At 23.9% G+C, this 23,385-nt stretch overlaps 5 protein-coding genes across 5 annotated transcripts; 3 read left to right on the top strand and 2 right to left on the bottom strand.

The window, feature by feature from the left end:
* The first annotated feature begins 417 nt into the window (after positions 1–417).
* Positions 418–6,700, top strand: LOC126901629 (protein BCCIP homolog). Its single transcript, XM_050678252.1, has 6 exons — positions 418–642; positions 2,477–2,632; positions 5,727–5,813; positions 5,863–6,050; positions 6,131–6,281; positions 6,359–6,700. Exons 1-6 carry the CDS (start codon positions 559–561, stop codon positions 6,524–6,526), a joined length of 834 nt encoding a protein of 277 aa, XP_050534209.1. The 5' UTR covers positions 418–558; the 3' UTR covers positions 6,527–6,700.
* A 2,846-nt stretch (positions 6,701–9,546) lies between these two features.
* Positions 9,547–11,117, bottom strand: LOC126901644 (uncharacterized). The gene is made up of 4 exons (XM_050678280.1): positions 10,951–11,117; positions 10,299–10,355; positions 10,087–10,236; positions 9,547–10,021 (listed from the first exon to the last, which is right to left on the bottom strand). The coding sequence occupies exons 2-4, from the start codon at positions 10,353–10,355 to the stop codon at positions 9,920–9,922; spliced, it is 309 nt and encodes a 102-aa protein (XP_050534237.1). The 5' UTR covers positions 10,951–11,117; the 3' UTR covers positions 9,547–9,919.
* A 127-nt stretch (positions 11,118–11,244) lies between these two features.
* Positions 11,245–17,202, top strand: LOC126901598 (coatomer subunit gamma-2). The gene is made up of 17 exons (XM_050678182.1): positions 11,245–11,415; positions 11,697–11,824; positions 11,885–11,992; positions 12,055–12,174; positions 12,245–12,417; positions 12,476–12,605; positions 13,333–13,578; positions 13,734–13,937; positions 13,997–14,156; positions 14,240–14,348; positions 14,407–14,650; positions 14,720–14,876; positions 15,776–15,945; positions 16,017–16,191; positions 16,527–16,621; positions 16,693–16,939; positions 17,006–17,202. The coding sequence occupies exons 1-17, from the start codon at positions 11,379–11,381 to the stop codon at positions 17,137–17,139; spliced, it is 2,637 nt and encodes an 878-aa protein (XP_050534139.1). The 5' UTR covers positions 11,245–11,378; the 3' UTR covers positions 17,140–17,202.
* A 1,608-nt stretch (positions 17,203–18,810) lies between these two features.
* LOC126901615 (coatomer subunit delta) lies at positions 18,811–20,882 on the top strand. Its single transcript, XM_050678225.1, has 3 exons — positions 18,811–18,977; positions 19,049–19,351; positions 19,527–20,882. The coding sequence occupies exons 2-3, from the start codon at positions 19,059–19,061 to the stop codon at positions 20,737–20,739; spliced, it is 1,506 nt and encodes a 501-aa protein (XP_050534182.1). The 5' UTR covers positions 18,811–18,977; positions 19,049–19,058; the 3' UTR covers positions 20,740–20,882.
* On the bottom strand, positions 20,791–23,356 carry LOC126901640 (mediator of RNA polymerase II transcription subunit 29). The gene is made up of 3 exons (XM_050678271.1): positions 23,169–23,356; positions 22,683–23,029; positions 20,791–21,080 (listed from the first exon to the last, which is right to left on the bottom strand). The coding sequence occupies exons 2-3, from the start codon at positions 22,996–22,998 to the stop codon at positions 20,896–20,898; spliced, it is 501 nt and encodes a 166-aa protein (XP_050534228.1). The 5' UTR covers positions 22,999–23,029; positions 23,169–23,356; the 3' UTR covers positions 20,791–20,895.
* Positions 23,357–23,385: the final 29 nt, after the last annotated feature.

Genomic DNA, 23,385 nt, shown 5'->3' on the forward strand with positions numbered 1-23,385 from the left:
TTAATTTAAATATTATTTACTCATTATCAGGTATTTATAATTAAATACCTTTGCATTAAACTTTTTATAACTTTCTATACTAGCATATTTGGATGTATGACATTTAAAAATTCTGTAATAGAAAAACGGTTGAACAGTGGAAAAAAATTCTCACTTATAAATTGTTCAATTTATTTTTCTATGAGCATATTTAAGAGAAACGATTAAACGATCAAAAAGAAAATCATCTTCTAAAACTTGTGTTTTTTATATAATGATTATAATTATAATAAAAAAGGAATAATTATTATTCCTAAATAAGGATTTTACAGAAATTAATGATAATTTTAACTATATTGTCTGATAATCTAACAGCCAATTTTAAATGTTATCATTTACCTCAATATCATGATAACGTATAAAATTTTCTTATCAATGGGATAATTTGATTAAAAGGCACGTGTTTTTTTATTTTTTACTATTTATTCTTTAATTAACTTATTCTTTATTTTCATCTAAATAGAAAATACTCAGAAATAAAACTTATAAATTTAAATTTTAAACTTTCGTTTATCAAAAATGTCAGCTCCAGCGAAAAAACGTTCAATAGAACCTCGAAAATCGATTGGCAATGCTTCAGAAGATGATAATATCGATCAAATGGTAAGACTTAACATTTTATTATTTTATTGCTTTATACTTTTTAAATAAAAATTTGACATTTTTTTACAAAATATTAAAGAAGAGTTATTTATCAATATAAGTTGCTAACACACTACATAAGTGTATGTAACTATGTTTTTTGTTCATCTATTTAAAAACGTACAATTATGTAGTAATTGATTTTCCTGGATCTAGTTTTTGTTTTAATCTCACTATAAAAGATAAAATATAACAATAAAATAAAATTAGGTAACCTTGATATAAAATTATTATTTTTTTAAAAATTGATTTTTATTTTTGACGGCATTAATAAAATAGACATTGGCTTAATATGATATACTGAGTTACAATTGAATAATTTAGACGAAATTAATATAAGTTATTACAGATTATTAAAGATTATATGTTATTTTATTATACAAAAAATTGAAAAATTTATTAACAATTTAACTGAGCTTTTCTAAAAAGTAGCTATTATATCATTTTATCAGATCAAGATAAAATTATATACATTTTCCTAGTAAACCAAATTAGAGTATTAAATTGAACAAAATTATACTATCATTTCTTTAACAAAGTAAAAACAAGTTGTAACCATACACAAATATAAAATTTATAATTGTGTACATACCACCCGAATGGATTGAGCCATAAAAAAGTTATTTCACACTTTAGTTAATTAAAGTTTTGACTTTATCTATTATTTAATATAGTTAATATGGCTCCAATTAAAAAAAAAACTAGTCTTTTTAAGCATTTGTTCTATTTTCATAAATTTTAATTTGATAAAATTTTAACGTGGCAAAAGCTACTATACAATTATGAAAGAATCAAAATTATTTGAATTAGAATAACTCAGTAAAATTTAAAAACAACTTGTTCATTTTTAGTATTATATTTAGTGTTTCTACAGTTAAGATATATTTAATACTATCATTATAAAAAATTTTTAATTTAAAAAGTCACGTAAACCACAAATTAGTAAATTAAAACTTAAAATATTTTAAATTTGATTTGTCATAAGTAATTTTGTACAGCAGTTTACTAACAAATTATTTTCAAAGGATCTGTTGATTTGACGTAGATAAAACATCAAATGTTGAGTAATTAAGGCCACTAAAACGTTTTTGTTAAAAATTGTAGTTATTCTAATCCTACACTGTATCTCAAATAAAAATGTAAGAGTCATATATTGTATGAGTTTTGAGTTTATAAATATCTTTATTTCATTAAAAAATATTCATATTTCATATTAAGCAGGATTCAATTATTTTTTTTTCAAATTATTAAAAATCTAACAATTTTTTCTTATATAATCTCATAACATCTAAACTTTACCTAAGTATATATAAAAATTAAATCATAGTTTAACTAAGTTTAAAAATAATTTACGCTATAAAAAAAAAAACAGTTTCAATAGTTATTATTATTGTAAAAATTTCTGTTTATATAATTATTATTGTGAAAAGTAATAATCATGTTATAAATTTATGGTAGAACTAAAAATTATTTTAATTACAAAATAATAAAAATATTTTTATCAATATAGTAATGAATTATCACATTAATTAATCTTACCACAAAAAATGTTTAATATTTAAAAACTATTAAACTATATTATGAACTTAACTATTTAAACATTAAATTTATTTATAAAAAATTATAAAAGGAGTCCATTTATTTATTCTGAAGCTAATTAAGAACAAATTTGTATTTTTTATTCTACATGTATATCATTATAAATTAAATATTTTTTTTTCTTTTTTAATATAAACTGAATGTTATTAATTATCAAATGTATTATTTTTAGTAAAAATAATGTTTTTTATATTAGATGATTGATGTTGAGTTTGAAGGGCGTAATCCAGAGAGTTCAGATTTTCATGGTGTCAAACAATTATTACAACAATTATTTTTAAAAGCTCAATTAAATGTATCAGACATGGCTTCAGTTTTAGTCAATCAACAAAGTATTGGTAGTGTTATCAAGGTATAGTACAATTTATAATCATTTTTCCAATGTACTTTATACATAGGTATTTATATATACCACCAGCTAGTAGATCAATCGTAATATTTAAATATGTCAAAACCTAGGTTTTAAAATTTAATATCTTTTTATCCAGCAAATATTTTGAGTTATTTCTTTATTTTTTGAGAATTTTTATAGTTTTAGATTATGGTTAAGAGCATATTTCTAAAAATTTTTTTTTTTTTTTTTTTTTTGAAATTTCAAAATAGCCATTTTTTTACTTTTTTTTTTACAAAAATGTTAATGAGTCTATAACAATTTTAGGAAGTTCTTATTGAGTTACAAACATTTTAATAGAGTGTATATGTAATTCGTACTAGTGAATGTAGCTTGGACTACATGCTACTTACTCATTCAATGTAAAAAAACGGTAGCACAGTGGGGTCGCACCACAATATGGACGTGGCATAGTTGGGACAAGTATAGATGATATCTGACAGTGATTAAAACCACTATCATAAGAAACGCTTAGATTCAAATCTGTAGATAGTGTTTAATTTTCAGAAATTGGTAGATTATTTCAAAAACAACAATAACTTTTATTCCCTTAATTTTAGGTCGATTAGTTATTTAAGTTATAATTATTATATATGAATAAATAATAATTTTAGTATGAAATAGATATTCAATAATTTCATATGATTTTCAATATTGTAATTTTTACAGAGATATTATAAAAATAATAAAGTAGTTGTATATTTCTTTACTTTTAACACATATAAAAATTTAAAGAGCTAGACACAATACTTTCCAATAAAAAATGTTTGTTACTTATAATAAAATTATAAGTTTTAAACACTGGACTACAAGAAACTTTCATCAGAAACAAAAATGTACCTTTCTAAATCAACTTTTTTCGATGTTTTCATATATGCTTTGAAACTTTTTCTATCACTTCTAAGTTTTAATATTATTAATTATTATTAAAATAATAAGTATTCACATATAAAAAAAAATTACTTTAAATTAATATCGATTTTGATTATTAAAATGTTAAAAATAAGGAAAATGACATATTTTACCTATTTTGTTAATCCTTAAAAGTTAATTTTTTTGAAAGTTTATTGTAAAAAAAAAATTTATTTATTACAATAACTTTTAGCTTTTGCAAGTTTGAAATTGACATCATTAAATAAAAAAATTAATGAGAATTAAAAAAATTGTATTGTTATGATTAATATGCAGTTAGAAAATTTTTTAATTACTATTTATAGTAAATTTATCAGAAAAGCTCAATATTTTTTTGAATTTTTATCGTAATAGATAACTGAAATAGAAATAATAGTAATCAATTTCTAGTAACTTTTAGTGTTTAAAAAGATTCTACTATTGAAATATTCAGAAGTTAATTAATTTTAATGATTTACTTTAACTAAAAGAATCAATCAAAACAAAGTTGTTAAAAAAATTTACTCAATTGAGCGTATTATAAAATTTGATTTTAATTGTAAAAATCCATTATTAATTCAGGAGAAACTAACAATAATTTATTTTTAGAAATGATTTGTATAACAACTTGTTAACAAAAAAATTGGAATATTATAATCTAGTAGTAGCACACACAAATAGAGTAAAGTATTATGCAATTATAAAGTAAATTGATTTAATTTTGTAGTTGAAACCTATCAATTTTTGAGGGTATTATCTTAAACTAATTGTAATAATTTGACATATCGTTGAAAAATGTACGTCAAGTTAGAGTAGAGAAAATAAATAATAGTCACAAAAAAATAGTCTCAGTTTCGCATTAAATCTAAAACCTAAAATGTAGTAAAATAATTTTAATATGAATTTCTTTTCTCAAGGGGCGACTACAGTGATAGGATCCTTGATCTTTATTGAAGTTATTGAATCTAAATGAGATTAAAATCAAAGAGTTGAAAATTTATTCAAACTTAAAAAACATCAAGAAAAAAATGCAAAAAATTCCTTGCCATATGCAAGTTGGAATGTTGTAACCCAAGCACGTGATACACAAGTTTTTACCACTCAGCAACCGTACGTCGCTTTTGACGGTTGAAAAAAATGGCAATTTAAGTTAATTCAAATTTCAAAGTTATTTTTCTCAACTTATAAAAAGCCATAAAATTTAAATAACTTTCAATTTTATTTATTTAATATTTATGAAAATCAGTGTACTCCCCTTGTCAGGTACTTTAAATTAAAATAAAATACAAAACCCAGAATTTTAACACAAAAATAGCGTATTTTTGCATACGGTAGTCATTTTTACCATGAAGACAAGTCCAGAGGTAAAATTTTTTTTTTCAAATTAAAGTATATATAAAAGTGTCAGTAGTCTTTCAGGAACATTTTCAAAAGTTAATTTTTTTTAAAAAAGATATCATTTTGAAACCCTTCTTGTGGGCTGGTAAAGGGTCAAATGTTCACAAAAATATATAAAATGATAGGTGAATACCTCAGGTATATATGAAAAAAAAATTGTATTGTTTCGGTCATTTTTAAAAAAGTTATGGCAATTTTAGGTAAAAAAAATAGAAAAAATGTAGAAAATTAGCGAGTTTTAAATTTGTAATTTTTTGAAGAATTTTCCTCGTTTACGAAGAATGAGGGAATTTTTTTCAATTTTTTAGGGTAATGTCTTTGACTAGATAGGATTTGGGATTTTTTGACGTATTGTTCATCAAAATCGGTCCAGCAAGAGCTGAGATTGAGCGTTCACAGACACAAAAAAAAAATATCATAGTAAAATTAATAAATTCTCAGCTTCGCATCGAAGCTAAAATACTTGTTAATCAATAAATACCTATCCTATTGTTATTATCAACCCATCAAAATTTTTTGTAAGAAAAAAACTATAAACTGACTCAAATTTAAAAAAAAAAAAAATGTAATTTATTAATTTTTTTTTTTATTGTTAATTAATAAATAATTATAGTTTAATAAAGTCTATAACTATAAAAATTATTTAAAGGAAAAGTAACACAAATTATTTATTGAATCAAAAGTTGTTTAAGATGTCAAAATGGTGTCCACCATATTTTGACATTATAACTAAAAAATATCACCAAAATTATTAACATTATTTCAGCAAGTATTTGATGATGAAGATGATGATGATGATGTTGATGTTAATCAAGTTTTTGGTATAACGACAATTCTTAACATAACTGAGCAGGTAATAAACTTCTCAACTGATTTTTAGTTTCTAAAAAATATTTTTTCAGAAAAGTGAATGTATAGAACAATTACAAAAATTGATGTTAAATTTGAGTAAACAACATGGTGAACCTAAAGTTGTTGAGTTTATAAATGATTATTTAGTTGTTAAAAAAAAACCATTAGCGTTATTAGTCAATGAAAGATATGTTAATATACCACCAGCAATATCTGTACCTTTATTGCAGTCAGTCAGGTATCTTTATTTAAGATTTATATAATATTATATTTTTACAGAACATAATAACAATAGCATTGTGTGCATTATTATTTTAGTAAAGAATTAACAAATATAAAAAACAAGAATACAATCAATGATTTTTCTTATTTCATAATGATTTGTAAACTGTACAAAATGAAAGAACATAAGAATAAAAAATCTGATCAAGTCATATGGTCTAATGCCGAAGAAGAAATATTTGATGAAGTAAATAATATTTTTATATTATTTAGTATGTTTTATTTACTACTTAAAAAAAAAATTGATTAATTAAATAACTATAGGAATCTGATTATACGTTTGAATTCTGTGTCAAAGATGAAAAGGATTCTGGTTTGGCCGGTAGTTGGGAAGAAGGTGACTGTGAAATGATCCCATATAGACGAGTACTGTTCTTTAAATCAGACAAACTTGATTCCATAATTAAAAAAATTCAGAATATGTTAAGTTGATTATTAAAGATTTATATAATTATTGTATTTATATTATTCTATAAACAATAATGTGGATAATGCAAATAGTTAATGTTTTAATAAAGTAAACATAATTTTAGGAAGAATAATTAAATCATTATAAATGAATAAAATAATATTATTGTTTTTATTTAACTATATAATAAAAATTGATCACTTGTGGCTAATTAATTAATTTATTGATTTAACTATTTTCAATTGTTATAAAATTATTTTAAAGGCATATCATTTTATAAAATTATGTGTTAACTAACTTTAGAAGTTTTTGCATGCTAATTTTTTTTACTTCTTATAGGGATATATAAAAAAAGCATACGCTATTTGATTGTGTGTTAAACATTATATAAAAATTTTAAATAAGGGATTAAAATTAATTTTATGCCAATTCCTCAAAAACTTTTCAAAATACCACTTGTATAATCTAGAAATAAAGAATATAAGGATTCACAATAAGACTTACTTTACAAAATTTTATATTTCGATCAATATTAATCTTCAAGATTTTTTATTTAATCAAAAATTGATTTTATTGAACTTTAAGATCAACAAAAATTATATATTAAAATGAAGTTTTATTTGTTAAAAGTATTTAATTATTTACTGTATATTTAAACATTTTCTTCAATTTAAGTTTCAACAGATTAAACACAAAGACAATGTATCCAAAAAAATGTTTGCAATTATTTCTAAATAAAAAGCCTAATTATTGTCATAAATAAAAATTTAAGCCTGGATGGTTACTTACATTTTTTCAGAATCGTCCTCTAAAAATATTGATAAAAATAAGATCAACTTTTTTTTTTTGAATTTAAAATAATTTTAAATTAAAAATGAATAATAAATCATATCTATTAACATAGGAAATTTTTTTTTGTTTAACAACATTAGTAAGTTTATGTTGAGATTCAACCATAAAAAAATGTATTGCAGATATTGCTTCTAACAACAATCTAAATCCTAAAGCAGCACTAAGGTTTCATTTATATGTTCATGTGCAACTTTTTTACTTTAAAAAATGTACAAATTTTTTTATTTTTAATATTGTGTGAATTTTTATTACATCTATATAATATCCGTATGTATTGAACCAAATTTAGTATAAATAGGCAAAATAATTTAATTGATACTTATTTAACAAAGTACTAATAAAAGATTTAGCTTTTGAAATATCACTTGAATTGAAATCTCAGTTTAGCTTACAAAGAATAAATATTATTATTATTAATTAGACTAGTTTACAAATAAAAAAAAATTTTCTGATCCATGACTTATGATAATCATTTTTTATATAACATCGTCCACTGAGTCCGAAAATGAAGTCTAAAATACAAAAAGTAGAACAGTTTTTGAGTTATTGTGAAATTAGCGTTTTTCGTGGGTCGCAAAAAAGTGTTTTCATTATGTTCTAAATATCTTTAATTGCATTCAACCGGTTTTTATTTTTTTTACATAAAATTAAATGTTAAATTACCTATAACTTTTAGCTTAAAAAATTTTTTATATGACTTTTTTCTCGTTTGCTATCTACGAATTTACCACTGAATTTTAAACTTTTTTTTCAAAATGTCAGAAAAAATTCAGTTTCACGTAAAATACACCAATAAAAAATAAATTTATCAACAATATACTCATTAGAAATTATACTTTAATACATAACAAAGAAAATGATATATCATTTTGTAATATTGATAAAAAAAATGAAGAAGTTATGCTCGATTGAAAAATAAAACAAATTTCCTAATATCAGAGTTTTTTAATTCGATGCGTTAATTTTGTAAAATATTTTATTATTTTCTGAATATTATATTCTTAAAATAATAAAATGTACTGTTTACCTATTTATGAATAGTTTATCAATAAATCGTCTACTATTTCTCTATAATTTAAACTTTTAGTTTCCTAAAAAATAATTTACAACCAAACGAAACGAATTCATACTAAAGCCTCGTATTTTGATAAAGTCAACACAAAATTGGAGACGTTTATTATTTTTTTATTTGTGGTCCTATGAAAATACCTTCTTTGATTTTTGTATCAAACAAATGTGGAAACACAGTTTTCAAATAAGTAAATGAATTTCCATTTTTATTTAAAGCATTAACAAAATTTTTAAAAAGTCCAAGTTTAATATGTAAAGGTGGTAGGATTATTCTATTTTTATTAACAGAGGATTGAAACTTCAATTTTTTTTTGAATACGAAAATTTACCACAACCCCACCAAACTGTAAAATTAACTCAATTTAAAAATTTCCCTATAAAACTATATGAAATAACCTTAAGTTAATTAAAAAATCGAAATTTTGTTTTGAAAAGTAATATTGTGAGTAATTTTTTAATATTTTACAAAATTAACGCATCGAATTAAAAAACTCTGATATTAGGAAATTTGTTTTATTTTTCAATCGAGCATAACAACTTCTTCATTTTTTTTATCAATATTACAAAATGATATATCATTTTCTTTGTTATGTATTAGAGTATAATGTCTAATGAGTATATTGTTGATAAATTTATTTTTTATTGGTGTATTTTACGTGAAACTGAATTTTTCCTGACATTTTGGAAAAAATGTTAAAAATTCAGTGGTAAATTCGTAGATAGCAAACGAGAAAAAGTCATATAAAAAATTTTTTAAGATAAAAGTTATAGGTAATTTAACATTTAATTTTATGTAAAAAAAATAAAAACCGGTTGAATGCAATTAAAGATATTTAGAACATAATGAAAACACTTTTTTGCGACCCACGAAAAACGCTAATTTCACAATAACTCAAAAACTGTTCTACTTTTTGTATTTTAGACTTCATTTTCGGACTCAGTGGACGATGTTATATAAAAAATGATTATCATAAGTCAGAGGTCAATTTTGTTGTGAACTAGTGTTATTAGACTCATATAGCTACACACATTTTGATTTCTAACATTATTTTTGTTAACTTCACACTTTGAGAAATGAAAGTGTATAATAGGATATATATTAAGATATAAAAAGAATAGATAATTTATCAAAGTATTATTATATTTAATAAAAATCTAGTGATACGATTTTCAATATAAATAAGTAAAAAAGTTTATTTAATATAAATTAATGGTACAAAATAAAAATTCCTTATAGAAAAGTAGGATTTCATAAGTAAAATTAAAAGTTACAATAATAGTTTGAAATTATAAAATAAATTTGTTTCACCAAGTCTCAACTTAAGTTTCATTAATAGTTAAACTTAGAATTGGCTAGATTCTATAAATACTGGGTAAAGTTGTACAATTGGTACTTAATCTAAGGAAAATTAATTATTTTCATCATGTATTCTAAAATTAGGACACGCTTCACACGGAACACACATAAAATGAGTTTAATCCTAATACAATTTTTATTCATCTTCTTCATTTTCTTCTTTGCTCTCATCTCCTGCAGACTCTTCTTTTTCTTTCTTTTCACCCTTTTTAGGACGACCACGTTTACCAGTCTTGCTCTAAAAGTTAATTTACCAAGGCATTAAAAAATTATAATTGTACATATTCAAACAAAAAGGATTACTTTAGGTTTAGGTGATTTTTTGGTAGCAGATGCACCAGATTTAGGTGGACGGCCTCTTCCTCTTTTAGCTGGAACCCCATCTTCATCTTTTTTAACTACCTCTTTTTTTTCGGTCTCATGAGCTCGTTTCTTTGTTTCTTTTGGTGGATTCTAAAAAGGTAAAAATAAAAATATTGATAAAAATTTAACTAGTTGGTGTTAACAAAAATTACATCAGTCTTAGCAGGACGTCCACGTCTTTTTTCTACAACTGCCTCTGAGTCAGACATCTGAAATATTAATTGTTAATAAATTAGTATTAAACAAAATAATTATAAAATTTCAAAATGCAAAAATTTCCTTAAATAAAAATTATATATTTTCTCAAACAAAAAATAAATAAAATGGTCATTAAAACACAAGTTAAATATTCGAAATTATTAAAATGTAAAAAAATGGTCTTGACCCTAAAGAATATGAAATAAATTTAGTTAAAAGAAATAAATTTAACGTGATTTGACAGTGCCGCATTGATTTTGTGATATTAAAGAAAAAACAGAATAATTATTTGTTTACACTTTTAGTGTAATAGCCAACTTCAACTTAATATGTGTTTCTAAAGGAAACAAAATATATTTTAAATTAAAAAATTTAGAGAAAATGACATCAGAATGTACTTGACGAAAAATGTGTAATAAGTAGTTTTGATGTATTAAGAACATTGGCATAACGGTAATATTGCGTTACCGCCATTAGTCATGTAATAAGAAAATCAATGAATAATTATTTGCGATAGAGCAAAAATAACTCAAAAATTTTTAGTGTATAAATTTGTAATAAATATTAATAATTAAAAATTACTAATAAAATACAATTTTTACTTACGATTTATTTGAGAAGGTTAAGTTTGTAAAAAACACAACAAAAGATGAGGGTAAATTAACTAAGGGGATTTGAGGATAGGACCAGACGCACAACTAAACTGTCAAATGTAAAATAATAAATAAATAAATAAAAACACTCCTCAGTCCGCTCAACGGTTCGAAAACAACATGTCGACTGTTGACAACAAAAAGACAGGCACTCATTGGCTTGTTACATTCGTAACCATTACGCCAGTACCGTCACTGAGTTCTTACTGATAAACACACCGCATTGTTGTGATAAGTTCCTTATCAATTGGGAGAGAGCAGATACGTTGAATGACGTGTCTGTAGATTGTGGGAGTATAACTTAAATTTTTAATTAAATTGAAAAATTGCAACGCTATTCGGTAAAATTTTTGTATTATTCAACGAAGAAAATCCTATCGAATGGCTTTCAAAAGGGATAAAAAGGAGGAAGAGGATGGTAAATTAATTTTTTAATTTCGTTCGTATCATAGTCAATTATTACATGGTTTCAATGAATTTGTATACCTATGTTATTTTACCCCGATAATATTTAGCGAGAAGTTTATTGCAACTTATCATTAAAAACTTGAAATCTTAGAAACCTAATCAATATGAAATATAATGTTGTCTTTTGTGTAAATTAATTGTTGGTTTCTGTTAAAAACTTGATTCAAAAACTATTGCCTAGTATTTACTTAAAAATGTTTTTTAAAAATAAAAATAATGCTCCATTTAAAGGAGGGAATCAGTATCAGAATCTGGAGAAGACTAGTGTTCTTCAAGAAGCTAGAACATTTAACGATACACCAGTCAATCCCAGAAAATGTGCTCACATTCTCTCTAAAATATTGTACATGATAAATCAAGTAAATATTTCATTTTCCTTGATAATTTTACATTATTAAGAATTTTTGATGTATTTAAAGGGTGAACAATTGGGTACTGCTGAAGCTACAGATACTTTTTTTGCTATGACTAAATTATTTCAATCTCGTGATATAATATTAAGAAGAATGGTTTATCTTGGAATCAAAGTAAGAGTTAATTTTAAAAATAGTTATTTTATATTTAACTAAATATATGTTATTATTTTTAGGAATTGAGTAGTATAGCAGAAGATGTCATAATTGTTACATCAAGCTTAACCAAAGATATGACTGGTAAAGAAGACACATACAGAGCTGCTGCAATAAGAGCTTTATGTAGCATAACTGATGTCTGTTTTTTGTAAATAAATTTTTAATATATTATTTTACTAATAGTTTTTATATGTATGAAAAATATAGGTATCAATGTTGCAAACAATTGAACGTTACATGAAACAAGCAATTGTAGATAAAAATCCTGGTATTAGCAGTGCTGCTTTAGTAAGCTGTTTACATTTATGTAAAAGTGTATCTGCTACTGACATTGTCAAACGATCCTTGAATGAAATACAAGAAGCATTGAGTTCAGAGAAGTAATTTATTTAAAGAATCATGTTGTAAAAAATATTAATTGAGACTATATTTTTACAGTGTAATGGTACAATATCATGCTTTAGGACTTCTTTTTCATATTAGGAAAACAGATCGTCTAGCAGTTTCAAAATTAGTTGCTAAGCTTACAAAAACTAATATGAAATCACCATTTGCTGTTTGTATGCTGGTATGTATAAATAAACTGGATTATTATTATTAAATTATCTTTACAATTCTCTTTCATAAGCTATGCTTGTGTTAAAGAGAACCTGCTTAGCCCATTGCAATGATATTTAACTCCTATACCTATGCACCAAGACATGATGCATTCTTGATTAAGCTAGTTAGGTTGCCTAAAATCTTATTTATTTTAGTAAATATTAATTCCTACAATTAGGTATAAATTATTATTATTGTATAACTTCTTATTGATAATCAAAGGAAAACAAAGTTCCAGATTGACTATTTTTCAAAAATTACTAATCTTTCAAATTACTTAATGAAGTCTTTTGTTGTTCTTTTTATCTAATATTCTAATATTACAGGTAAAACTTCTATGCAATAAATATGTGTGTATTCATAAATTTATTTAAAGTTCACTTTTCTATCTTAAATTGTATAAATGTGATAATCGTTTCATGCACTAACTTAAGGAATAGAGAAAAAAAATCTATCATATTATTTATCATAATAGTATAAAATTTTTATTTAGGTATTAAAATAATTTATAAAGTTTAACAGTTGTGTGTATTATATATTTATATTTTAAAATGATATTATTGTACTAAAAATATTTAAAATAATTTGTTTATGTAATTGGTATAATGTTTAACTGTTAAAATTACTTATTTAATTTTTTCATTAAAAGTATTGTATGCACTAATTTTTATTGATTATAATTGTTTACATTTTAGATTAGAATGGCTTGCAAGTTATTAGAAGAAGAAACAATTCCACGTTCAGAATCACCTCTATTTGAATTTGTTGAATCCTGTATTCGTCATAAATCAGAAACAGTTGTGTATGAAGCAGCCCATGCAATAGTTCATTTAAGTGGTACTGGAGCTAGACATTTAGCACCAGCTGTTTCAGTTTTACAATTATTCTGCTCATCTTCTAAACCCACTTTACGTTTTGCTGCTGTTCGAACACTTAATAAGGCAAGTTCAAATTGACTTTACAACAGCATATTATATATTTAAACTGTTGCCATGCTTATAAATTTGAAAATAAATTAGAGATTAAACAAATATACACCTTAATTTTTAATAATAATTTTTATACTAAAATACTTATACAATTTTTTAATGTTTAGGTCGCTATGGAACATCCAAGTACAGTTACTGCTTGTAACTTAGATCTTGAAAATTTAATAAGTGATTCTAACAGATCAGTTGCTACATTAGCCATAACAACTCTATTAAAAACAGGATCTGAAGCATCTGTTGATCGACTTATGAAACAAATAGCAACTTTTGTTAATGAAATATCTGATGAGTTTAAAATAGTTGTTGTTCAAGTAATAAAATGTTAAATAATTAATTTTAAAATAAATTTTGCAAAAAATAATAATTTTAGGCTATAAGAGCTTTATGTTCCAAATTTCCCCGTAAACATACAGTTTTAATGAACTTTTTATCCGGTATGTTAAGAGAAGAAGGTGGACTAGATTATAAAGCTTCTATTGCTGATACAATCATAGCCATAATTGAAGAAAATCCAGAAGCTAAAGAAACAGGTTTATACCTAATTATATTTTTTATTCTATTGTATGTACATTATTTATTTAATGTATACTTATAAAAATTTTTATGTTTTAAGGGTTAGCCCATTTGTGTGAGTTTATTGAAGATTGTGAACATACCAGTTTAACTGTTCGTATTTTACATTTATTAGGCAAAGAAGGACCACATACAAAACAACCATCAAGGTAAATTTTATTTATAATGTTATTTTTTTAATATTGTGTTAATAATTTTTTCCTAAAGGTATATACGTTTTATATATAATCGAGTAATATTAGAAGGAGCAGTTGTAAGAGCAGCAGCTGTAGGAGCAATGGCAAAGTATGCTGCTCAATGTTCAATGCTTCATGATAGCATTAAAGTACTTTTAAAGAGATGTTGCCTTGATGTTGATGATGAAGTCAGGGACAGGGCCACATTTTATAGCCAGTTATTGAGTTCTAACAATCGAATGTTGATAACTGACTACTTATCTGAACCAAATCATGTAAATGTTTTTAATGCATAGATTTTATTTCATTTCATTTAAAAAATTAAGAATAAAACATTTCTAAAGGTGTCTTTACCAGCTTTGGAGAAAACTTGCCAAGATTTTATTAAAAATCCATCAAAAGAGCGTATTAAACTTAATGAGCTGCCAGTTGATATTGTTGTCAAAGCTAGTCCTACAGAAACATTAAAAAAAAATGTTGCAATTAAAACTGTTCAACCAGGTAAATACATGATTATGTTCAACTTGTTTTTACACATAATACTTTTAAATAATTTGTAAGTAATATAAAACATAAAAACTTATATTAACATCAAGTTTCTTTTTAATTTAAAAATATTATCCATATATATTAACAAGTTAAAATATTACATAGATATTTTTTTTATTGTGGAACTTTCCTTTGTATTTCCTTTTGTAATTTCATTCATTATTATATAAAATAGATAAGGGTATAAACAAAACCTAAGTACACACCTATTTTTACCCTGTTCTTCCATACACTTTTTACCCTAGTACAAGTACCGTCATATATATCCTATATTGCATATATATATATATATATATATATATATATATTTAAGACTTCTTTTCTCATTAACGCATATTTTAAAACCTCTCTTAGTACTCCATTATATGCCTTCTCCAAATATTTAAATACCATATAAAGTTTTTCTTCTTTTCCTATACTTTTCTATTAGCTAGTGTATACCAAATAATGGTTCCATTGTTTATTTTCCAGACAAAAAACTGATTTTTTTATCACCACTACTTCTTATTCTCTTATTCTACCCCAAATCTTATACTATAACTTATAGACTATATGTCTCTATAATTTCCACATTCTTGTGTGTCCCCTTTGTCTTTTTAAATATGGGTATGATAAAACTTTTTTTCCACTCTTTTAGTGATTTTCCCTAATTAAAATAATCTTTCAAAAATCTTATTCTTAGTTTCCTTAATATTTTCCACACTTCCACTAACACTTCATCAGGTTTTGCTACTTTTTTCTTTTTCAAACCTCCCATATTTCCTCTGTACTAATTAAATCTATTAGTTTATAATTTTTTTAACTTCTGTTAATAACAATATTATTATCATCTCAAAAATAATTTACTTTAGTTACTGAGCCAGTTGAAGAACGTGTTAATGTTCAATCGTTACCTAACTTGATCAATCTAAATGCTGGTAAATTGTTCCGTTCTTCTGAACCTACAATGTTGACAGAACCAGAAACAGAATATGTAGTTCGATGTATTAAACATGTATTCAATCAGCATTTAATATTACAAGTAAAGTATCTAAATATTTTTGATAAATTTATTGTGACTACATTTTTTAACAAAATATTTCTTTTTCTCAGTTTGAAATAACTAATACATTAGATGACCAAATTTTAGAAAATATTAGTATCGAGTTGGAGGTTAGTGAGGGTTTTAGTGTATTAGATGAAGTAAAAATTGCCTCATTAAAATATCAAGAAACTGAAAATGTTTTTGTTTTTTTGAATTTCCCAGAAGAACCTGTAGAATCTATTGGTAAGTGTAATAATAATATAATTTAGGTATAGATTTGAATGCACTTATAATTTGTTTTATTTACTCTGATTACATGAACGTAATATACAGTTTAATTTGCTTTACTTAAAAATAGACAATGTAGAAATTTGATGTGTGCTTGGAAGATTACTATCCTAAGCAAAAATTTTTTATATAGTACTGAACATACCCGTATAAAAATTGTTTAGACTTTGATGAGTTTTTAGTGACTCGGACACATTAAATATGTCTCAGTTACATTTAAAATGGGTTCTAATTTGAAATTTTCTGAAAGTATGATTATTATATTATAAAAACATATTTTTCTTATTCAGCAAGTTTTACTGCGAAAATGAAATTTGTTGTTAAGGATTGCGATCCTTTAACTGGAGAAGTTCAGGATGGTGATGGATATCAAGAAGATTATAGGGTATGTGCTAAACTTTTACTTAACTAAATATGATAAAACAATATTATGATGTAATAATTTTTTAAATCTAGTTAGAAGATGTAGAAGTTACATTAAAAGATCAAATGTTAAATGTAAAAGTTGGAAATTGGGATTCATTATGGGATGAAGCACAAAATATTTGCCATGAGGTACAAGAAACATTTGCATTACCATTGAATGATGGTGGATTATCAGATACCGTTAATCAAATTATCTCATTTCTTGGAATGGCAGCTGCCAATAATTCAGATAATGTAATTCCTCCTAATAAATCATCCCACACAGTTAATCTGGCAGGTAATATTTTTTAAATAAATTTAATAATACTGTAGAATTATTATTCTATTAGTGTTTTATTTTTAGGATTAATGAGAGGAAACCATAAAGTTTTGGCTTTGGCAAAATTAGCTCTTAGTGATAATAGTGTTACTATTCAACTAACTGTACGTTCCATAGATGAGAGAATTGCTGACCTGGTACTATCTACACTTGATTAATTGTTAATTTAACTTAATTATTTTTTATTATGTTATAAATAAACTTTTATTTTAAATTGTAAATGTGTTATTTTCCATTCAGACATCTAATATGAATATATACATGTAATAAATATAAATATTATTTTATTTATATTATATTATATTAAGAAAATCATTATTATACTCAGTTAAATAAAATTTACACTTATTAAGTTATTTTATTTTTTAGAAAGAATGTTTCTTTATGAGAATAAAATAAAATAAATTCTAAAAGATAGAGAGCAAAGAACTATGTTATTTTTAAGGAGAATAAAACTATATTATATTTTAAGTATTTTTTAGGTAATACGATGAAAAAATTTAGTATGTTAAACAATGTTAACATCAAAAAAAATTTACATTTGTGTTACAAGTTTGTTTTTGAAAATTAATCTGACAATACTTTTTTTTATATTTAAAATATTAATTTAAATATAAAAAATAAAAAAATAAAAAATTGTGGATACGTATTTTGTGTACAATGTTACCATCATCACATACTGAAATATGTAACTAAATTAAAACAGGTTGAATAGGTTGACGTGACTTTATGTAATTAAATGAATACATAGAACGTTTAAAACAATATAGGGTTAATAGCTTTATTAACTTTAATTTTCATTTATTATTTATATTACCATAACAAAATATAATAGAAATATAAAGAGCACAATAGAGGTCAGTGTTTGATAAATCAAATGTATAAGAACATTATTATAACCGTTTGTAAACATTTTTTCTAAATATTTGATTAATATTTGTACCATAACTTCTAGAATTTATACTTAAATTACACTCGCATAAGATACATACGTATAAATTTTCAAAATGTTTTAAATCAAAAAAAAAATTTTTAACTTTTAAATTTATAAATACAAAATTAAAGCGTGATTCTCTAATATTGCCAAATTTTAAGAAGTGGATATGTTTAGTATATTATAAAAAAATGTTAATATTTTTCACGATTGTTATAGTCGTGGATCTCAAATGTCAACTTAAATACTTAAATTAAAACACAAAACTTTTTAAGATAGTAATTCATAGATTGATAAAGCTGCTGTTTTTCAAGTTAATTCAACAAAACTGAAATTATAAACTATAAATTAATTATTTAAATAGTTAAATAATTTAAGATTTAAATTTTTTTATAACATTTCAATAAATGAATGATCAAGAAGAAAAATTTTCTTTTTGTATAAAAAGATTTAAGAAAAGATCAATTATAAAAATAAGACAATGATTAATATTCAAAAATGTTTTATATTATTAAAATCGACATATACCATAAACTTAACTTGAGAGATAAAAAAAATTCAGAATCATGTAAGTAACATGTTGATTTTATTATCAATTTGTTTAATTTTAGAACGTAAGTCTGCCACATAGCAAATTGCTAAATAAATAAAATGGAGGTGTATTTATGATTAAAGCCGGTTATTCAAAATTTAAGACTATGTATGTAGATATTTTTACATATTATTTTTTAAAGTCTAATTCATAATTGTGAATAATAGTTTTTGGATAATTATTGTTAATTTGCATTTTGTGGAGTTTCAAGATAAAATTTAAATAATAGTCTTTTACAAAAGTATAATAGTTTTCTATTCCATGATGAATTATTATCTCTTCACACGTATCAACACACCTAAGAGACGTCTACTATTGAATGGTGATTATAAATTGTAATTTGTATTGACTACGGATTGAATATTTGTCTTTTTTTGAATTTCGAAAAATATTTATTTTCTTTTGTCTTAGAATCATTAAAAAGGTTTATTAATGAGTTTTTAGGAATATAGTTATTAAAAGTTATTGTGGTGAGTTTTTTTAATATTTAATTAAGATTATTAGTAAAATAAAAATTTGACATGAAATTTTACTTTTTTAGATTTAAAAAAATGGTTTTGTTAGCGTCAGCGGTTTGTACGAAAACCGGAAAGACTATAGTATCTCGTCAATTTGTAGAAATGACTAAAGCGCGAATTGAAGGGTTATTAGCAGCTTTTCCCAAACTTATGTCAACTGAAAAACGCCACATTCAACATACTTTTGTTGAAACTGATTCAGTACGTTATGTATATCAGCCTTTGGATAAACTGTATATGTTGTTAATTACTACTAAGACAAGTAATATTTTAGAGGATTTGGAAACTTTAAGATTATTTTCAAAAGTTGTCCTTGATTGTTGCAAGTAAGAAAACATTGATTAGGATATATATACAGCCATTAACTTATTATTATTATTATTATTATTATTTTATGACTACTTAAATTTATTTGTTTTAGTATAATAACTAATAAATGGTTGAGTATATTTTTTAAAATAAAATTGTACTCATACTTCAATGTACTTAAATATTTTTCAGAATGGTTGATGAAAGTGAAGTATCAAAAAAATCATTCGATCTAATATTTGCTTTTGATGAAATTGTTGCTCTTGGTTATAGAGAAAGTGTTAATTTAGCTCAAGTTAGAACATTTGTTGAAATGGATTCTCACGAAGAAAAAATGTATCAGGCTGTTCGTCAATCACAAGAACGTGATGCTAAAGTCAAAATGCGAGAAAAAGCTAAAGAGTTACAACGCCAAAGAATTGATGCTGTTAAAAAAGGAGTCCGTTTACCAACTTCTTCATCAAGTCCATACATGTCAATGGCTCCTGTTGCCGAGTCAATTTATGATATTAAAGTTTCTAAGCCAGAACCTCTTAAGTATTCTAGTAGTAACAAAGCTTTGAAATTAGGAGCTAAATCTAAAGATGTTGATTTATTTGTTGATCAATTAAAATCTGAAGGAGAAAAAGTTGTACCTCTTAATAAAAAACCTACTATTGTAACGTCTCCAGCAAGTATTCAAAATGATGTGCATATTAAAAAAGAAGAACGTTTAATAGCAGTTATTGGCCGAGATGGTGGAGTCAGAAACTTTGAGTTACATGGTTTAATTTCATTAAAAATTGCAAATGAAAAATATCAAAAAATTGTATTACAATTTAATGATGAATCTGGAAACATTCCATTACAAACTCATCCTAATGTCGATAAAGAGTTATTTAAAAACAATAGGTTGATAGGTTTGAAAAATCCATCTAAACCATTTCCACTTGAGTCAGAAGTAGGGTTGTTGAAATGGACTTTGCAATCACAAGAAGAATCGGCTATTCCTCTTTCAATAAATTGTTGGCCAAGCGAAAATGGCTATGGAGGGTGTGATGTAAACATTGAATATAATTTGGAACATGTTGATCTTGAATTAAACAATGTAACAGTTACAATTCCATTGCCTTTTGGAAATGCTCCTGTTATTCAAGAATGTAATGGAGTTTACAGTTATGAACCTAAAAAAAATATTCTTATTTGGTCTATTGCAGTTGTTGATTCATCAAACTCAACAGGTTCTATCGAGTTTGAATCACCAAAGTCTACTGCATCAGATTTCTTTCCAATAAAAGTAGATTTCATTTCAAAATCTGCATACAACAAAATTAAACCGGTTGAAATTAAAATGGTTGATGATAATACCCCTATCAAGTTTAGCTCAGAAACTTCATTATTTACTGGAAATTATGAAATCATTTAACTATGTAAAAATAGCTTATTTGTTAAAGAATTATTAATTATTTAAATATTATTCTTTTAAAAATGTTTATTTATTTACATATATTATACACATAATTACATTTCAAATTGTCAAAATAGAAATGCTCTTTACATTTTTCTTTATGACACATTTTTTTTATTCATTAGAACTATTTTGTGTTGCTGATAAAAGTAATTCTTGAACTTCTTTAGCATATGAAATCTGAGAACGAACTGTACTTAAATATTGTGGATAAGTTAATGAACTCAATTCTTGAGTAGGTACTGGTTCAGTTCTAGTTGGATATACAAGTAATGGTAGATATCTTTGACTACTCATACCTATAAGTAAAAAAAAAATTATACATATTATTATTGAATAATAATATATATGTAATAATACATATCATTAGCAATGTTAGGTAGTAACCTAATATAGAGAGAACATAGGGACAGTAAACATGCCCCTCTGTTGGTATTAATGCACTAATATAAAAATGTTTGTCAATATTTTGTTTACTCATTTTCAGCTCAAAATATATGTATATATAGTAATAAAATGGTCATAACAATTTCATAGTAGCTTGTTAATTGAAATTAATTTTTTTGTGCACTACTTACATTTTGAATTTATAAATACACCCTTTAATAATTTAGACCATTACTAGTTAAGTGATTTAATTCCAATATAACTTATTTAACACTGATCATTAGATATCTTACACATTATTTCATAGATATTGATACATAGTAAGGGAATAGTTTCTTTATCATCCTAATTACTAGTAACAATTAAAAAGAAACCAAATCAATTGACCTGTTTCTTTGACACATTCTACATGTACACAAAATGATTCTGATAACATTGATATCTTCTAAAATAATAAAAATACTAAGAATTTTTTTCTAATCATTTTTTGGTTAAATATACTTCTTAAATTATCAATCATTAAATACTTTTAGGTCCATCCTTTACTAGTTGATAACAACTTTTAGCCAATTATTTTGGAAGTTATTAATATTTTTAAACCTAGGCAGGAAGAGTGTGGTGAAATAATATCTAATGATAAAAATAGTAATACGTACACCTCACACCCACAGTCTATATTTTAAAATGATAATAGCATTCAAAATAATGGACTAAAAGTTGTTAAGGACACTAATTTTATTAACTACATGGTTATTTTATATAAATTACTCAAATATACATATTTCTATTTAAAAATGACAAAAATTTTAAAAAGTTTCAACCTTTATTAGGAATAAATTATAGACTTAAAAAATTTCTCTATGATTGATAAATCCAGAAGTAAAGAAACTAAAAAAGTGAAAAAAAAATTCTCAATATTGTTATTATTATAGAAGAATTAAGTGGCTAATGTTAAAATAACTAACCTATACATATCTTAGATATATCACCTAAAAAAATAAAAGTTATTGTGGTATTTCAAATTCAATAACATACATTATATATATATAAAATTAAGTTACAGAAATGTTAAATAAAAACATTAAAAGTTAACCTAAACAAATTTAATTTTTACCTTAATTCCTCTATTCATTACAAACTGTCATAATAATAATGGATAAATGTTAGAATAATATATATTATAATATAAATAAAAAATTGTGTCTTTTGTAAATCAATTAACAAAATTGTTTTTTCCATTTTAAAAATTTGCTGCCCTTGACAGTAGCTTGTATGGCTTGTGTCTTAAGCCAACTCTAAAAAAATAGATTTTGAGCCAATATTGAAATATTAAAAAAAAAAAAAAATAGAAAGTCATTTGATTATTTAAAGTAAAAGTGAAGAGATGAGTATTAAAAACTCATTTTTACGCGAAAATACAAAATTATTTATATAGTATCTTAAAATACATACACACATATATATATATATAACATTAATGCTCAATCTTGTATATCTATGCATATCTAACTAACCTTGTTGTTGACATTCAATAGCAGTTTTTAAATTATATTCTATTTGATCACAAACAGAAAAGAATTCTTCAATTGCTTTTTCAAATCTTGGATTTGGTACATCTACAGTTTTAAGAAGTCCTGTGTCAATGTAGTGATTTTGTTGTAGTGTGTAAGAAGCAGCACGCAGAACACAGTTTAGTGAGTCTTTAAGTTGATTCACTTGAGTTTTTACCTTAGAGATATTGTCCAGTTTTTCTTGTTGTTGTTGCTGTTGCTGTACTTGTTGCATAGGTGGTCCTTGCGGGGCTGATGATGGAAATACTGGCATAGACATATTTTAATTTTTTGCTGATAGTCTCAAATACCTAAAAATAATTAATTATAAAAATTAAATCGAAAAGTGATAACTTGTTTTAATTTCAATTTTTTTTCAAACAAATAATGAAATTATATTGACGCTGACTATTAATTAAATTTTAAAGATTATAATCTATAATTACTTACAAATACTTATGAAATAAATTTGAAAAAAGAGTTTAATGTATATTCAAATATTAAACGAACCAAAAATTTTCATATTGAATACTTCTTTCTTTATCACATTTACTTAAGTGGCAAAACTGGAGTATATATGTTCATGTTGGTAGTAATGATTACATTCGAATGATAATGTTTCATCTAATCTGTACTTACCGCAGCTGGTTCTATGCCGCGGGCAGTC

The sequence above is a fragment of the Daktulosphaira vitifoliae genome, unplaced genomic scaffold, assembly GCF_025091365.1.
Source record: "Daktulosphaira vitifoliae isolate Bord-2020 unplaced genomic scaffold, ASM2509136v1 Scaffold_3, whole genome shotgun sequence".
NCBI classification, from domain to species: Eukaryota; Metazoa; Arthropoda; class Insecta; order Hemiptera; family Phylloxeridae; genus Daktulosphaira; species Daktulosphaira vitifoliae.

What these genes read in the sequence shown, in the direction of transcription:
- LOC126901629 (XM_050678252.1), top strand. Translation starts at nt 559, where the DNA reads ATGTCAGCTCCAGCGAAAAAACGTTCAATAGAACCTCGAAAATCGATT. An exon ending in CCTTTATTGCAGTCAGTCAG is followed by an intron (nt 6,051 to 6,130) that starts GTATCTTTATTT and finishes TTATTATTTTAG; the next exon opens with TAAAGAATTAACAAATATAA. An exon ending in AAGAAGAAATATTTGATGAA is followed by an intron (nt 6,282 to 6,358) that starts GTAAATAATATT and finishes AAATAACTATAG; the next exon opens with GAATCTGATTATACGTTTGA.
- LOC126901615 (XM_050678225.1), top strand. Translation starts at nt 19,059, where the DNA reads ATGGTTTTGTTAGCGTCAGCGGTTTGTACGAAAACCGGAAAGACTATA. An exon ending in GTTGTCCTTGATTGTTGCAA is followed by an intron (nt 19,352 to 19,526) that starts GTAAGAAAACAT and finishes AATATTTTTCAG; the next exon opens with AATGGTTGATGAAAGTGAAG.
- LOC126901598 (XM_050678182.1), top strand. Translation starts at nt 11,379, where the DNA reads ATGGCTTTCAAAAGGGATAAAAAGGAGGAAGAGGATG. An exon ending in CATTTGCTGTTTGTATGCTG is followed by an intron (nt 12,606 to 13,332) that starts GTATGTATAAAT and finishes TTTACATTTTAG; the next exon opens with ATTAGAATGGCTTGCAAGTT. An exon ending in CATACAAAACAACCATCAAG is followed by an intron (nt 14,349 to 14,406) that starts GTAAATTTTATT and finishes TTTTTCCTAAAG; the next exon opens with GTATATACGTTTTATATATA.
- LOC126901644 (XM_050678280.1), bottom strand. Translation starts at nt 10,355, where the DNA reads ATGTCTGACTCAGAGGCAGTTGTAGAAAAAAGACGTGGACGTCCTGCT. An exon ending in GACGTCCTGCTAAGACTGAT is followed by an intron (nt 10,237 to 10,298) that starts GTAATTTTTGTT and finishes TTACCTTTTTAG; the next exon opens with AATCCACCAAAAGAAACAAA. An exon ending in AAAAATCACCTAAACCTAAA is followed by an intron (nt 10,022 to 10,086) that starts GTAATCCTTTTT and finishes ATTAACTTTTAG; the next exon opens with AGCAAGACTGGTAAACGTGG.
- LOC126901640 (XM_050678271.1), bottom strand. Translation starts at nt 22,998, where the DNA reads ATGTCTATGCCAGTATTTCCATCATCAGCCCCGCAAGGACCACCTATG. An exon ending in TATTGAATGTCAACAACAAG is followed by an intron (nt 21,081 to 22,682) that starts GTTAGTTAGATA and finishes TTTTACTTATAG; the next exon opens with GTATGAGTAGTCAAAGATAT.